Genomic DNA, 14,248 nt, shown 5'->3' with positions numbered 1-14,248 from the left:
GGACCTAACAGAAGCAGATGAGATTAAGAAGAGGTGGAAAGAATACACAGAAGAACTATACAGGAAAGTTCTGAATGTCCCTGATAGCCATGATAGTGCGGTCACTGAACCTGAGCCAGACATCCTAGAGAGTGAAGTCAAGTGGGCCTTAGGAAGCATTACGAATAACAAAGCTAGTGGAGATGACAGTATTCCAGCTGAGCTATTTAAGATCCTAAAAGATGATGCTGTTAAAGTGCTGCACTAAATATGCCAACAAATTGGGAACACTCAACAGTGGCCACAAGACTGGAAAAGGTCAGTTTACATTCCAATTCCAAAGAAGGGCAATGCCAAAGAGTGTTCAAACTACCGCACAATTGCGCTAATTTCACATGCCAGCAAGGTTATACTCAAAATCCTACAAGCTAGGCTTCAGCAGTATGTGAACCGAGAACTACCGGAAGTACAAGCTGGGTTTCGAAGGGGCAGAGGAACCAGAGATCAAATCACCAACATTCACTGGATCATGGAGAAAGCAAGAGAATTCCAGAAAAACGTCTATTTCTGCTTCATTGACTATGCTAAAGCCTTTGATTGTGTGGATCACAACAAACTGTGGCAAATTCTTAAAGAGATGGGAGTACCAGACCACCTTACCTGTCTCCTGAGAAACCTGTACGAGGGCCAAAAAGCAACAGTAAGAACCGGACATGGAACAACCGATTGGTTCAAAATTGGCAAAGGAGTACAACAAGGCTGTATATTGTTGCTCTGCTTATTTAATTTATACACAGAGTACATCATGAGAAACGCCGGGTTGGATGAATCACAGGTCGGAATTAAGATTGCTGGGAGAATTATCAACAACCTCCAGTATGCAGATGATACCACCCTAATGGCAGAAAGCGAAGAGGATCTCAAGAGCCTCTTGTTGAGGGTGAAAGTGGAGAGTGCAAAAGCTGGTTTGAAACTCAACATTACAAAAACGAAGATCATGGCATCTGGCCCCATCACTTCCTGGCATATAGAAGGGGAAGAAATGGAAGCAGTGACAGATTTTATTTTCTTGGGCTTCAAGATCACCGCAGACGGTGACTGTAGCCATGAAATTAAAAGACGCTTGCTCCTTGGGAGGAAAGCTATGGCAAACCTAGACAGCATAGTAAGAAGCAGAGACATCACCTTGCTGACAAAGGTCCACATAATCAAAGCTATGGTTTTCCCAGTAGTAACGTATGGCTGTGAGAGCTGGACTATAAGGAAGGCTGAGCGTCAAAGAATCAATGCTTTCGAACTGTGGTGCTGGAGAAGACTCTTACGAGTCCCCTGGACTGCAAGGAGGTCAAATCAGTCCATCCTAGGAAATCAACCCTGACTGCTCATTGGAAGGACAGATACTGAAGCTAATGCTCAAATATTTTGGCCACGTTATGTGAAGAGAAGACTCAATGGAAAAGACCCTGATGCTGGGAAAGATTGAAGGCAAAAGGAGAAAGGGACGGCAGAGGATGAGATGGCTAGATAGCATCACCGATGCAATGAATATGAACTTGAGCACACTCCGGGAGAGAGCGGAGGACACGAAGGCCTGGCGTGCTATGGTCCATGGGGTCACGAAGAGTTGGACACGACTTAACGACTGAACAAAACCCTTCACTGAAATTTAAGGTAAGTGATTAACATAAGGAGGTTTTCCACCTTTAAAGGAAAGAATATTCTTTAACATGCTTTTCATATACGATATGAATGGCTTGATCTGCTAAACATCTAAGAACTGCAAAAGAAAACTTTGTTTGTTTGTTTCTATACCGCCCAATAGCCGAAAAACACTTGCTGTTGTGTAGTGATTCATCACTTGCAATATACTCTGTTGTGATATTTGCTTTCATACTTAAAGCATCACTTATCTAGATAGTTCTTATCTTTTCATCATGTCATATTGTGCAAAAAAAAATACTAAAAATACTAAAAAAATACTAAAAAAAATAGTATTTTATTTTAGTATCTCTTTGTATTTGGTGAAAGCTGTAAGTAGAGAGATACTTGAGAAGGCGATTAAGGTTTTCAATTATACTAGCAATGCACAGATGAACCAATGATCAGTCAAGAACTGGGAATAAAGTAAAAAGAAACAAGGAGTAATATAAATAGGAAAAGGGGCTGTCTTCTTCTTTGGGTGATTTCAGACAAAGCTTTTATCACACCTTCACCTGCCTCATTCATGGAATTTTCAGGAGGGGGGTGCATCCAGATGACTTCCACTTGTAACCCTCCCGTGTTTTCCCACCACTTCTTCCCTCTTTTTCCTTACTGCAGAAAATTCATTAAGGGGAAAAAGACAGAACTGCTGCACAGTAACTTCTGACTGGTAGTGGCGGGAACCCTCCATCTGGAAGCATGCTTTTTCTAATCCAGACTTTGCTAACCTGGTGTCCTCCAGATGTTCTGTACTTCAGCCGCCATCAGCCCTAGCCAGCATGACCAATGGTCAGGGATACTGCGCAAAACATCTGGAGGGCACTAGGTTGGGGCAAGCTGGCCTAATCAGACAGGGAGCAGCTTTCGAAGACTTGGGAACCTTTAATTAGCAACTGAACCCAGGACCTTCTCCATGCAAAGCAAGCGCTCTCCAACTGTGCTACTTGAACCAAAAGATGCTTCAACATCATAATGATATACCTATCTTTTAATTAACATGTCATTGTGTTTAGAATTGTTGGTCCTCCTATTATAATTTTTTAATTCCTTGATCGTTAAAGCACAGTAAAAAAAAATAATTGACATAGAATTCAAGGAGGTCTCTCTCTCCTTTCTTGTCCAATACCAAATATGCTGCTGTCACTGTGTGGTGTAGTGGTTAGAGCACTGGACTAGGACTTGGGGTTCAAATTCCCCATTTGGCCATGGAACTCACTGGGTGACTTCGGGTAAGTCACTGACTCTCATAAGAACATAAGAAGAGCCCTGCTGGATCAGACCAAAGGTTCATCTAGTCTAGCACTCTGTTCACACAGTGGCCAACCAGCTGCCCACAGGAAATCCACAAACAAGAGATGAGTACAACAGCATCCTCCCACCCATGCTCCCCAACAACTGGTGTACATACATAGGCATACTACATCTGATACTGGAAGTAACACAGAGCCATCAGGACTCTGTAGCCATTGATTGCCTTCACCTCCAGGAATTTGTCCAATCCCCTTTTAAATCCCCCAAAATTGGTGGCCATCATTACATCTTATGGAAATAAATTCTGTAGATTAACTATGTGCTGTGTGAAGAAGTACTTCTTTTATCTGTCCTGAATCTCCCACCAATCAGCTTCATGGGATGACCCCGGGTTCTAGTATTATGAGAGAGGGAGAAAATTTCTCCCTATTCACTTGCTCCATACCATGCATAATTTTATACACCTCTATCATGTCTCCCCTTATTGACCTCTTTTCTAAGCTAAGCAATCCCAGATGTTGTAACCTTTCCTCATAGGAGAGCTGCTCCAGCCCCTTGATCATTTTAGCTTCCCTTTTCTGCATTTTTTCAAACTCTACAGTATCCTTTTTTAGGTGCAGTGGCCAGAACTGTACACAGTATTCTGTGCAGTCGCATGACAGATTTGTATAAGGAGAGTATGATCTTGGCAGTTTTATTTTCAATTCCTTTCCTAACTTTACTTACTATGAAATTTCCCTTTTTCACAGCAGTCTCACATTGGGTCAACATTTTCATTGAGCTGTCCACCACAATCCCAATCTCGTTCTTGGTCAGTCATTGCTGGCTCTGATCCCATCAGCTTATACTTGAAATTGAGGTTTTTTTGCCCTAACATGCATCACTTTATACTTGCTTACACTGAACAGTATTTGCTATTTTGATGCCCATTTTCTGAGTTTAGAGAGATCCTTTTGGAGCTCCTTGCAATGTCAACAAAACCTACCTCACAGGTTGTTGTGAGGATAAAATGGAGAGGAGGATCATACACACCACCTTGGGTTCCTTGGAGCAAAAGGTAGGATATAAATGTAACAAATAAACACCAGGAAATGTTTTTCCCAATGCACCTTGTGTTCATCTCACAACCATAGCAGTGTGTCAAAGAGGGGAAGACTGATACCTCCTTCCCTTTCTCCAGTCCTCTAACACCACTAGGAGAACATCAAGTAAAGTAAAGTAAAGTAAAGTAAAGTAAAGTAAAGTAAAGTAAAGTAAAGTAAAGTAAAGTAAAGTAAAGTAGGGAGTCTAGAGGTAGAAGGAGGAAGGGACACAGGCAGGAGATGTAAGGACAAGGAGGGCGGCAGGTGGGCAGGGAGGGAGGGGAGGCAGTCAGGCACAGTCTCAGCGGGGCTTGGGGTTAACCAACCCATTTCTCTGAATACTTGGAAAAAAACATTTCCCTGAACATTTGGAAAAATTACCTCTTTTTTTAACCCAATTTCAGATTGCTGGGGGAGCTGGAATGAGTTCTCCATTACCCATATGCATTAGGGAAATTCTACATACTACATGGCATCCCATGTTTATTCATTCAAACTTTTAAAAACACACACACAGCAGGCACCAAAGCTTCCATCTGAAGTTGAAGACTGGCATTCTTAAACTTCCCACCATGGACACTATCTTTCTGCTCAAGATTTCCCAAACACACTGATTTTATCACCAAAGGGGGAAAGATATAAGTAAAAGGGTTACAAAAAACAAACCCTCACCTCCCATGCTGGTCTTCTGCTTCAAATAGCAACCCTCAAAGGCTACTTTGGCATAAGAAAACATCTTGAAATAATTACAGAATCATAAATAACATGTAGATCTACCCTGAGATTCTTCCACATCTGGCTGTTACCTTATACTTAAACAACTGATTTATGATTTGCACAGAGCTCTGCACAACAAAAATCTTGTTGAGAGTTCAGGGCCTCCTTCTTACACTGCAGCAGTAGCATGTATACTGCATTCCAGTGGCTATATGACTTTCATGCAACACTAGAATTGAGGGAAGTTACTTACATGGTTACATATCCATATCCTTCACCTTTGCAGTTTTTGCTACAACAGACTAACGTGGCTACCCTTTCAGAAAATATCACTTGCACATCTGGTTTTCCTCAATAACGTCATGCAATAGATTAAAAGATTAGCAAGCTTACTGAAGCATCTTCAGGGTCATATAACTGATCTACAAAGATGCCAATGCTGATGTAATGTGGAATCAAGTCATGGCATGGGTTTCTTTTACAGATGTAACATAGTTTGAATGTTATTTGGCAGTTCAGGAAAGCTCATCATTGGCTTCCCATGCTATTAAATACTTCGGTTGACAGATACTCCTTTGTTTGTTGACACCTTGGTTTTTCCAATGAAAAAGCTTTATGTTAATCAGGAGTTACACCAACGCTTAAACAAGAGTTCAGTGGCAGGGGACCATGCCCAGGGCATCAGCATTTGCCCAAGGATGCGGTGTGCTGGGTCTGGGCCTGTTTGGCCATTAAAAACAGGGCATTATTTTCTTTATGCTGGCATACCATCTTCTGGCTCCATAGGAATCCTGAGCGCAGCATAGTTAAACATAATTATAGTTGCTATAGTTTGCAACTATTAAAAAATAAAGCCACAATTAGTAACAGACACTGACACTTTACTCAGCTCAACAGTATGAAGGTACCTCCACATAAAAGGTTCTGCTTCTTGTAGCTATCCTTGCTCTGCTGCCATAGGTAGCCCAATCAACACTGACTTGGCACACTGTGTGTATGTGTGTGTGTGGGTGGGTGGGTGTGTGGGTGGGTGGGGGCATATACTGAGAAGCACTCCTTGAGAGATCACAGCCCCAGGGCTTTAAACCAGGGGCAGGCAACACATATGTGGCCCCTGCCACTCCCCACTGCCTCCTCTGATGAATTTGTGGCAGCAGCAGCAAAAAGCCCATGATTTTGCTGTAAAACAAAATCCACTATAAAGCAAAATTATGCTCTCAGAAGCTTCCTGGGAGAGTGATTTTGCTTTAAAACATGGCACGTGCTTCCAATATGCTTTTGTTTTACAGCAAAAGTGTGGGTTATTTGTCTGGGCTGCGCTGCTGAATTTCAGCAGCAAAGCCAGAGGCACAGCAGGGAGCAGAGGGATGGCCCCTAGCGGACTCTAGGGAGGAACTGGCATCCCATCTCCCAAAAGTTGCCCATCCCTGCTTTAAAGGAAAATACCAGTATCTTGAATTATGCCCAGAACTAATTCTGTAGGTCTCCATCATGTGGCTGACTGGCGAGTCAGGCAGCCATGCTTGTGACCAGCTGAACCTTCTCAAGAGACTAGGGTGCCTTGCAGTAACATATGCCTGACACACTAAAAAAACTTTTCTTCCCCATCATGTAATGCACCCTTCAACTGCTGGCCTGACAACGTAGTTTATTATGTATTTGCTATTAGAGAAAGGGCTTTGGATCTGAGGAACTGGAACATTTTTAAAAGAAGAATCTGCCTGGCAAGAATGAAAGGCTAGTATTTGGTTTTCAGACAGTGGAAAGGCTGAGCTCACTGCGGTCACTGCCAGCTATTAATATGCTTCTTCTTAACTTTGAAATTTTCTGTAAAAATAGAAAAAACTGAAATACCACATCTCAACCACAGAGTGGAAGATGCTCCTTTGCTGCTAGGGACAACCACCTATAATGACATTTAAAGGAGCTGGGGAGTCCGTGTGGCATATACTGAGGTTACGACAGCTCAATTTCCTGTAGCTATCTTAGTTAGCTTTTTCAGATATTTAGGAGAGGGAGGCAGGTGGGAAGGGAGGGAGCGCCTGACACACATCTCCCTTGACAATTTGGTCTTGTTTATCACAGCAAGCAATAGCCCTGTCCCCAGGCAGTAAGTGCTGTGGGGTTAACCTTGCTCACAGGGAAAGCTGTGCTGTGGGGTAGTAGCATTTTTCTTCATTACTGGAAACCTCAAACAAGAGGTACCGTTAACATGAGGTTTTGGTGCTACTGCATTTGGTTTAGTGCTATGGTTGTTGCACCTCCACGCTGATCTTGCTGTGCTATTTGGACAAGCAACACAACGCAGTCCCTATGCTACTGCATGCATCAGGATGCTGATTCAGCTTTCCAGTCACTAAAAAAAGCCCTACTAGGAGAAGTAGGAAACATGTTAGTTTTGGAGTATGCAATGAAGTTTTTTTTAATTCAACAAAAACTCTGGGCTGAAAGCAGATGGGAAAGGCAGAAATGATCACAGATGACATAACAGATTGTCAATCACCACACCTTCCCAAGGGGCATTTGTGCTGAAATACACGTTTCATATCGAGATATTTATTTATTTATTACATTTTTAATCCACCCAATAATCAATGTTCTCTCAGCAGATTTCTAAACCTACAGAGATCTCTTTAATTCGAACAGGGTTAGAAACAAAAGAAAATGTAGTTGTAAAATGTTAAAGGAAACTGTTTGAGCCACTGTACACATTCAGTTTTGCCACTGAATCTACATCATACAAGAATTTTGTTCCTGTTTGCAAATCATGTGAACGTGTACCATTCGCAACCTCAGACACAAACACAAGCAGGAACGTAATTCTTGAGAAATTTTCGCAAGTTTGTGAACTTGCATTTGAAAGCGCGTACTTTCACCACGCACTCTTGCACATATACACACACCCCAATCCAGATTTTCACACTTTTGCTTATGGGGGAAAATTGGTATTTTTGGTCAGGAAAAATATGCATTTTTGAACTTGTGTATTTCTGCAACTGGGAAAAAAACTGCACACTTTTAAAATATGTATTTTTCCTTATAGGGGAAAAAAAAGACATTCGCATTTAGGAATGCAAACAAGGTGAAATGAACTTCAGGAAGAATTCCAAGAACCTCAACAAGTTGGAACATTTTATGTTCGCCCATCCTTACATTCAACAGGGAGCTGCAACGAATTCTAGCTCTTATGTCCATACTTTGGATATATGGTGTCAAACCTACATTTGTCTACTTAAGGAGTACACCAAAGAAATCTTGGTCATATATGTAAAGCCATAATGGGTGAATCACCCCTTAGATTAAACCTTATATCTTTTTTTAAAAAGGAATTTTAATTAATTACATCAATACCTTACTCCATCACTAGGAGAGACAAATGTCAATATTGCATAATTGATAAACCTAAGAGTTATAAGAGGTTTTGTTTTTTAATTGTTACCATTCATTATCACACTGAATAAAAATTATGATTAAAAAATTAGGTTTGTGGTGACAAAAAGCAACCTTTTTCTAGTATCTAAGTTATAAACCTTTGATATCTTCTATGGTATTAAATGCCATTAGACTGGCATTTGGAGACAATTCTCCCTGATCCTAGGGGTACAGAAAACATGGAGCTTTTAGCAAATAATAAACAGCATTATTTTTCTAGAGGTCTCTAAGCCTGTCTGTGTGCATCTGTGTTATTTTATTTATTTGGGGTAAATCAACCAAGCTGGTTTACAAAAAAATTCAGAAGATAAATTAGATAAAAACATAGTCAAACATTAAAAGCAACCTTCAAAATCATAACAACAATTTCAAAAGCCAAGTTAAGAAGGTAAGTCTTGCCCCTCTCCTGAACACAACAGAGAGTGGGGACCAGTTACAACTTTCAAGGGAGTGCATTCCAGAGTTTGGGAGCAACAGAGGAGAATGCCCTTTTCAGCATGCTCAAGTGAGCCTACAAATGGGGGTGGTCTTCAAAAGGGCCTCCTGCTGATATTAATAACCAAGCAGGTTCATACTGAGACAGACAGTCCCTCAGACAGCCAAGCCCTAAGCCATTTAGGGTGCAATCCTAAGAGGATAGGCGGGCGTCTCCAAACTCAGAGGCGACTGCCTATCCAATGCAGGGCAGGAGAAACACAGAGGGCATCGTCCCCTCCGTGCTTCAGCCACCCTGCATTTGCGGCTAGACAGCTGATTTTGGCTGTCTAGCCACAGGAAGGCGGAAAGGGGGAGGTGGCTGCTGGATGACACATAGGATGTGTTGAACCAACATTTCCACCTGCCCCGCCCTGGAACGCCCCTCAGAACACCCTGTTTTTGCCGCTCCGCACTCCTCTTCCAAGCATGGAGCACAGGGCCGTTCTGAGCTGCCTGCAAAGCAGCTCAGAGAGGAGGGGAAGGTCGGAAACTGACATATCCTATGGCTGTCTAGCCACTCACTAGCGGCCACAAGATTGCTCCCTTAGAGGTCTTCAAGCCACCCCTTGAACTGAGCCTAGAAAACAGCTGGCAACCAGTGCAGTTCTTTCAGTACTGAGGTGATGTGATCATGATCCCATGCACCAGTTAGCAGCCGAGCCACCACATTTAGCACCAATGAAAGCTTCTGGACGCTGTTCAAAGGTAGCCCCACATAGAGTGCATTGCAATAGTCTAAACATGATGTAACCAAGGCACAGATAACTGTTGCTGGATCAGACTTACTCAGGAATGGTTGCAACTGGTACACTAAACGTAACTGTGCAAACGCATTCCTTACCACCACTTCCATCTGAATATCCAGGGACAGCAAAGGATCCATGAGCACTCTCAAGCTACAAGTCTGATCTCTCATGGGAAGAACAACCCCATCCAGAACAGGTTAAATCCTAATCCCTGAGCCAGGCTATCTACTGACTAACAGTCAAATTCCCCTCTCTCTAAGATTTGATGCTTCTTCCTTGGCCTGCATATATATAAAAAATCTGATCTGGACTTTTTACCAGATCATGTTCCATTGGCTTCACTATTAAGTGATCATCATGTTCCTCATATTCAAGTCATATACATACACTTTTCCGACAGGCTGAAGTTTAACCACTGAAGCCGATGGTGAAAAGTCATGAGCTGATTTAGTTCTGTATTTATCTTAAGACAGGCAGACAAACCCTAATACTATCCCTCACTATAGCCTTCCAAACTTGCTGCCACTTTACCTATCTTCTTGACGTCTTCTGATTCTCTTCCATACAAACCCATAAGATCCATATAGCCAAACATCCTCAGTAATTACTATGTTGGATAACTGGGGAGATTTGGGTTTGAATCCTGACTCAGCCATAAAAGCTCACTGGTTGACTTCAGGCAAGTCACACGCATACACACATCCTAACTTACTTTACAGGGTTGTTGTAAGGATAAAATAGCAAGGAAGAAACATGTAGTCTGCCCTGAGCTCCTTGGAAGAAGGACAGAACACACACATAAAAAATAAGAAACATGTGTGTGTGTGTGGGTTTCATTTATTTCTAGAACTCTTGACTATGACCTGATGTGGGTGGACAGTTGATATTGGAGGAGAGATCTTGTCCTACAGATGGCTAAATTTAATTTCCAAATAATTCTGGTCACAACAGCAATGCTTAGGCAGCTTCCAATTATTTTAGGAAACCTACTCACCATATGCAGTCATGGTCCCAACGTAAGGTCCATCCACCACATTCCTATTCTCTTCTGCCAGTGCTTTTATGTATCTTTTGCTAAGGTCCAGTATTTGTTCACGAAGCACTGAACTACTTTCGTGTTGAGTCTTCTGTTGGATAGTAAAATGCAGGAGCATCATTCCCCAAATGAAGCCAAAAGTCACCAGAAAGAAGCCAAGTTTCTGAGAGGACAATTTCCATGGAGTAAAGAATGCCATGGTTGTTATACTAGCTCTCTGGCGACACTTGGAAAAGGTCTTACAGCCCAAAGTCAAGGCCTCAGTTCATAGTCCAGGCAAGTAACAAACACAGTTCAACGGCTGTTCACTCTGGTTCATTAGTCAACATGTTGTCACCATTCAGTTCCATCCTGCTGCTGCAAGAGAAAACGAAACATATGGCAATTTAATGTAGTAAAGTACTTCCCCAAGCTGTTTTCATGTTTACTTAACCCTCCCACCAAAGTAGAGCAGGACAATATGCTTTCTTGGTAAATTTGTAATTGTTACAAATCAATATTTTATTACATGAGTCACAATATAAAGAGTCCAGGAAACATTTGGAAATATATCAGGAAATGTGTATTCACAGACATAGAATCTACCTTTCAAAAACTTGGAACTAATTCAACAAAACATTACTAATCTGAATTTCTAGGTAAAGCCATTTCATATGCCAGGAATAGTGTTGGACTACTTCTTGAAAAGGATGTGCCAATGCAGCAATAGTTTCTTCCGTCCAACTTAATTATATAAGCCTGCAGTTTTGGTAAGAACAAGGGCATAAAAGCTAGACTTCAATGAACACTCTCATGGGAAGAAACAAAAAGAGGTCTGGGTTATTTAAACAAGTGCAACCTCTAGAACAGGGGTTAGCAACTTGCGGCCTTCCAGTTCCTATGATCCCTCACCCTTGGCTATGCTGTAGGCCAAAACATCTGCTCTAAAAATAGTTACCTGGTACTCAGAAACCTAGAAGGCAGTCACTTACTGGTCCAATGTGACTTTTATCCCATTTGAAATTGCACAAAACACAGTAATATCAGCATGGAGCACTGTGGAAATTTCTTATTTGGATGTGAAACTATAATCTCACAATACATTTTCTGATGTTCCAATTTAGCATATTGGAGAAATTACTAAAGGTGGGTCAGTTCTTGCTTCTTTCCACCCCACCCAGGAGTCTCTCTGGAAATATGTTGGGCCTAGGGCCTCTGCCAGCTTACACAGTTCTTCCTCATCCTTCCTCATTGAGGGTCAAGGTAAACACCTGAAACGGAGAACCTCCTAGCTACCCCAATGCAAGATTTCCTCCAACTTCAGGGAACTAAACCCAAATTCAGGGAAATCCTGATATTTGTATCATAAATGTAATGTGCTACCCCCACAATGGCCCATCATTATATGACTGTACCATTCAGACTGAAGAAAATGTTGATATCTGAATGCTTCCTAAGGGAGAAAAGCTCTGCATATCAGGGAGAAGGGTCATGGGTTGGTATCATCACTGATACAAGTGCAACGAGTTTATTCCAAAGCAGGGGAGAATTCCAGCACACTTTATAGATAGTCTTGCATTATAACACAGCAAGTTGTAATGCAACATGTTGGTCCATAAGACAAATTCCAAAATCCACAGTTTAGGCAATATCTTTTTCTTAGGACAAAAGTAGATGCCACAAAATAGTGAAGATGCTTTCAAGTTAAAAGTATCTGTCTATGAACTATAAAAAAATACAGATTAAGACTGTCTTTTTAAAAAATATGTTGAGCCTAAGTTCAAGGACCAAGTATCTTTTTCAAAACATTCTTAAATGTCATCATACAGTAAGGAGTAACTATCTCCCCACGGAAAACATACAATATTGAAAAAAACAACAACCCAGTCTTGCTCCTGGACTGTACATCGGATGTAATTGATTGTGTAGCAATTGATGTAGAAGTGAAAGGAAGTGGTGCTTATTTAATGAAGGTAGATTGTTTTTCTAATGTATCTGAATTTGGCAGGTTCTTGGCTGGTCTCTTAAGTGCTTTTGAGAAAACTCTTTTTTTCTTACATGTATTGTTTGCGAGCAGAGATGGGTTAAAGAAGATGCAGACAACAAGCTTGGGTTGAAAATTGGGCCACATTTATTGAAATACCTGCAAAGGGGTAACTAGAACAGGCATCGAACTGTGTCAGCGGCTAGCTGGCACTTCTTGGGCGAAAACATACCCAGCCTGAGGGGTGGCGGTGATCTCGCCATCCCTCCGGACTGCCCCTTCTGGGGGAGGTAGACCTTCCAGTGTCACCCCCAACCCGGTGCCGCACAACACCTGGGTGAGTGAGTAGGGTTGGTCTCCCAGGCAACCCTTAACCCCCTGCCGAGCCGCACAACCCGTTCGGGGGGCCTCAGGTGTCACCTGTCACCATAAGGTGCCTCTGCATGCACACCATCCCTACTTTCCTGTTTTTGTCCGTCCTAGCCGCCACAGGAGTCACAAGCCTAGAGCTTGTGAAACTCCCCCCACCTGCGCAGAAGAACTTCCCGCAGGCCCCTTTGCAGATCAGACAGAAATATGTTATTCACTAAATGAGACAGGCGGACACAGTCCTACCTGTAACGCTCCCTCCATGTCCACAAAATTCCCTGGTGGGTGGTGCATCCATCACCTCATTCACATGGCCATAAGCCATTTCTCTGTGCACTTTCGGACGTGCCCTGCCACTGGCAACGTCATTCCATTCCTTCCCATTGTTCCATGGGAGCAGTGAGGGCTGCAATAGGCTACTTCCGGCCAGGTATGCCGGACCACCTGCATCTCAACCAAGGCCTGTTCGATCAGGTCCTCGCCTGGCTTACAGCCGAAGTCATTCCTCTCAATGTGCAGCACCTGGACCTGCGGAGGAAGACTGACAAACTTTGGTGGAACAGAGTGAGGAGGGGGCTCCCACCATATGCCACGTCTGTGAAGTCACTGGATCTTAATGTGACAGGGTGACAGAAGCTGAAGTCTGAAGGCGACATACAAGCCCTTCATGCAGCTCCAGACATCATAACGTGCCCATGTAAGAGCACCCATATCGGCGTACGACGAGTCTGCTGGCCTAAGGAATAAGCACATTAGGGCAAGCAAAGCGAAAATTGTGTCAGGAAGAAGCGGACAACTCGCGAACGCAGGCCGAAATGCTGTGAAGCCCCCATTTTCATAATGTCATAACATGCTTGAGAGAGAAACCTCCAGCGGCTACCATGGAGGCTTCTTCAATGCAACCACAGTGGGTTCTGAACTGCACATTACCTAGGCCTAGCGGGGTAGAGCTAATGTAGAAACTGCCCAAATTGCCCTTAAGTCAACAGTAAGCCATTGAAGTGATAAAACGGAGGCCCCTCCTCAGACCCGTGGCATTCCATAAAACCCATAAGGTGCCGACAGGGCATAACCCACTGACTTGCGTTTGGCCGTGGGCCACTGCCGTGCCCTTGCCATGCCAATCAGTTTGATCACCAAATACGTAAATGGGTTACATTGGGCCAGACCTGTATCTTAAAGCATATCAAAGCCCTCCAGGACAAGTCAGCCTTGGGAGCCCAAACCAACCCTGAATTCCGAAGGGGGGGGGGTTGAAGAAGGCCGTTAAGACTGCTACGTGGAACAGGGAAATGTTTTACTGTAAAGCTCAAATGGAGGGCTGTTACACCCGGAGCCCGAAAGGGGTATCTGGAGAGAGAGGGTGGCTAATTTACTAAAGCAGGCAACATCTGTGCCCAACACTATATTGCACGCCGAACTCTAAAATCTGACATGGAGTCAGTGAATCCCACCGTTGTGGGCTGGAAGGCTAAATGGCCAGCTTGCGGCTTAT

The 14,248-nt window shown here is 42.9% G+C and overlaps 1 protein-coding gene across 10 annotated transcripts in view; it reads right to left on the bottom strand.

Moving 5' to 3' along the window:
* MGAT5 (alpha-1,6-mannosylglycoprotein 6-beta-N-acetylglucosaminyltransferase) overlaps positions 1–14,248 on the bottom strand; it is a 197,722-nt gene that overhangs the window by 113,326 nt on the left and 70,148 nt on the right. For 9 of the 10 annotated variants that reach the window (XR_014784184.1, XM_084808742.1, XM_084808752.1 and 6 more), the window contains one exon: positions 10,380–10,778. Coding sequence is in view for 9 of the 10 variants with exons in the window: in XM_084808742.1 (XP_084664868.1) it covers positions 10,380–10,620 (241 nt within the window). In the remaining variant the exon portion in view is untranslated. Of the gene's footprint in view, positions 1–10,379; positions 10,779–12,999; positions 13,490–14,248 lie in introns of all 10 variants that reach the window. The other variant, XM_084808773.1, reaches the window with a different exon arrangement.

Source organism: Heloderma suspectum, chromosome 1 (genome assembly GCF_057233095.1).
Source record: "Heloderma suspectum isolate Gila_16-S chromosome 1, 16-S_ref, whole genome shotgun sequence".
NCBI lineage: Eukaryota > Metazoa > Chordata > Lepidosauria > Squamata > Helodermatidae > Heloderma > Heloderma suspectum.
This window is presented reverse-complemented; position numbering and strand designations above follow the sequence as displayed.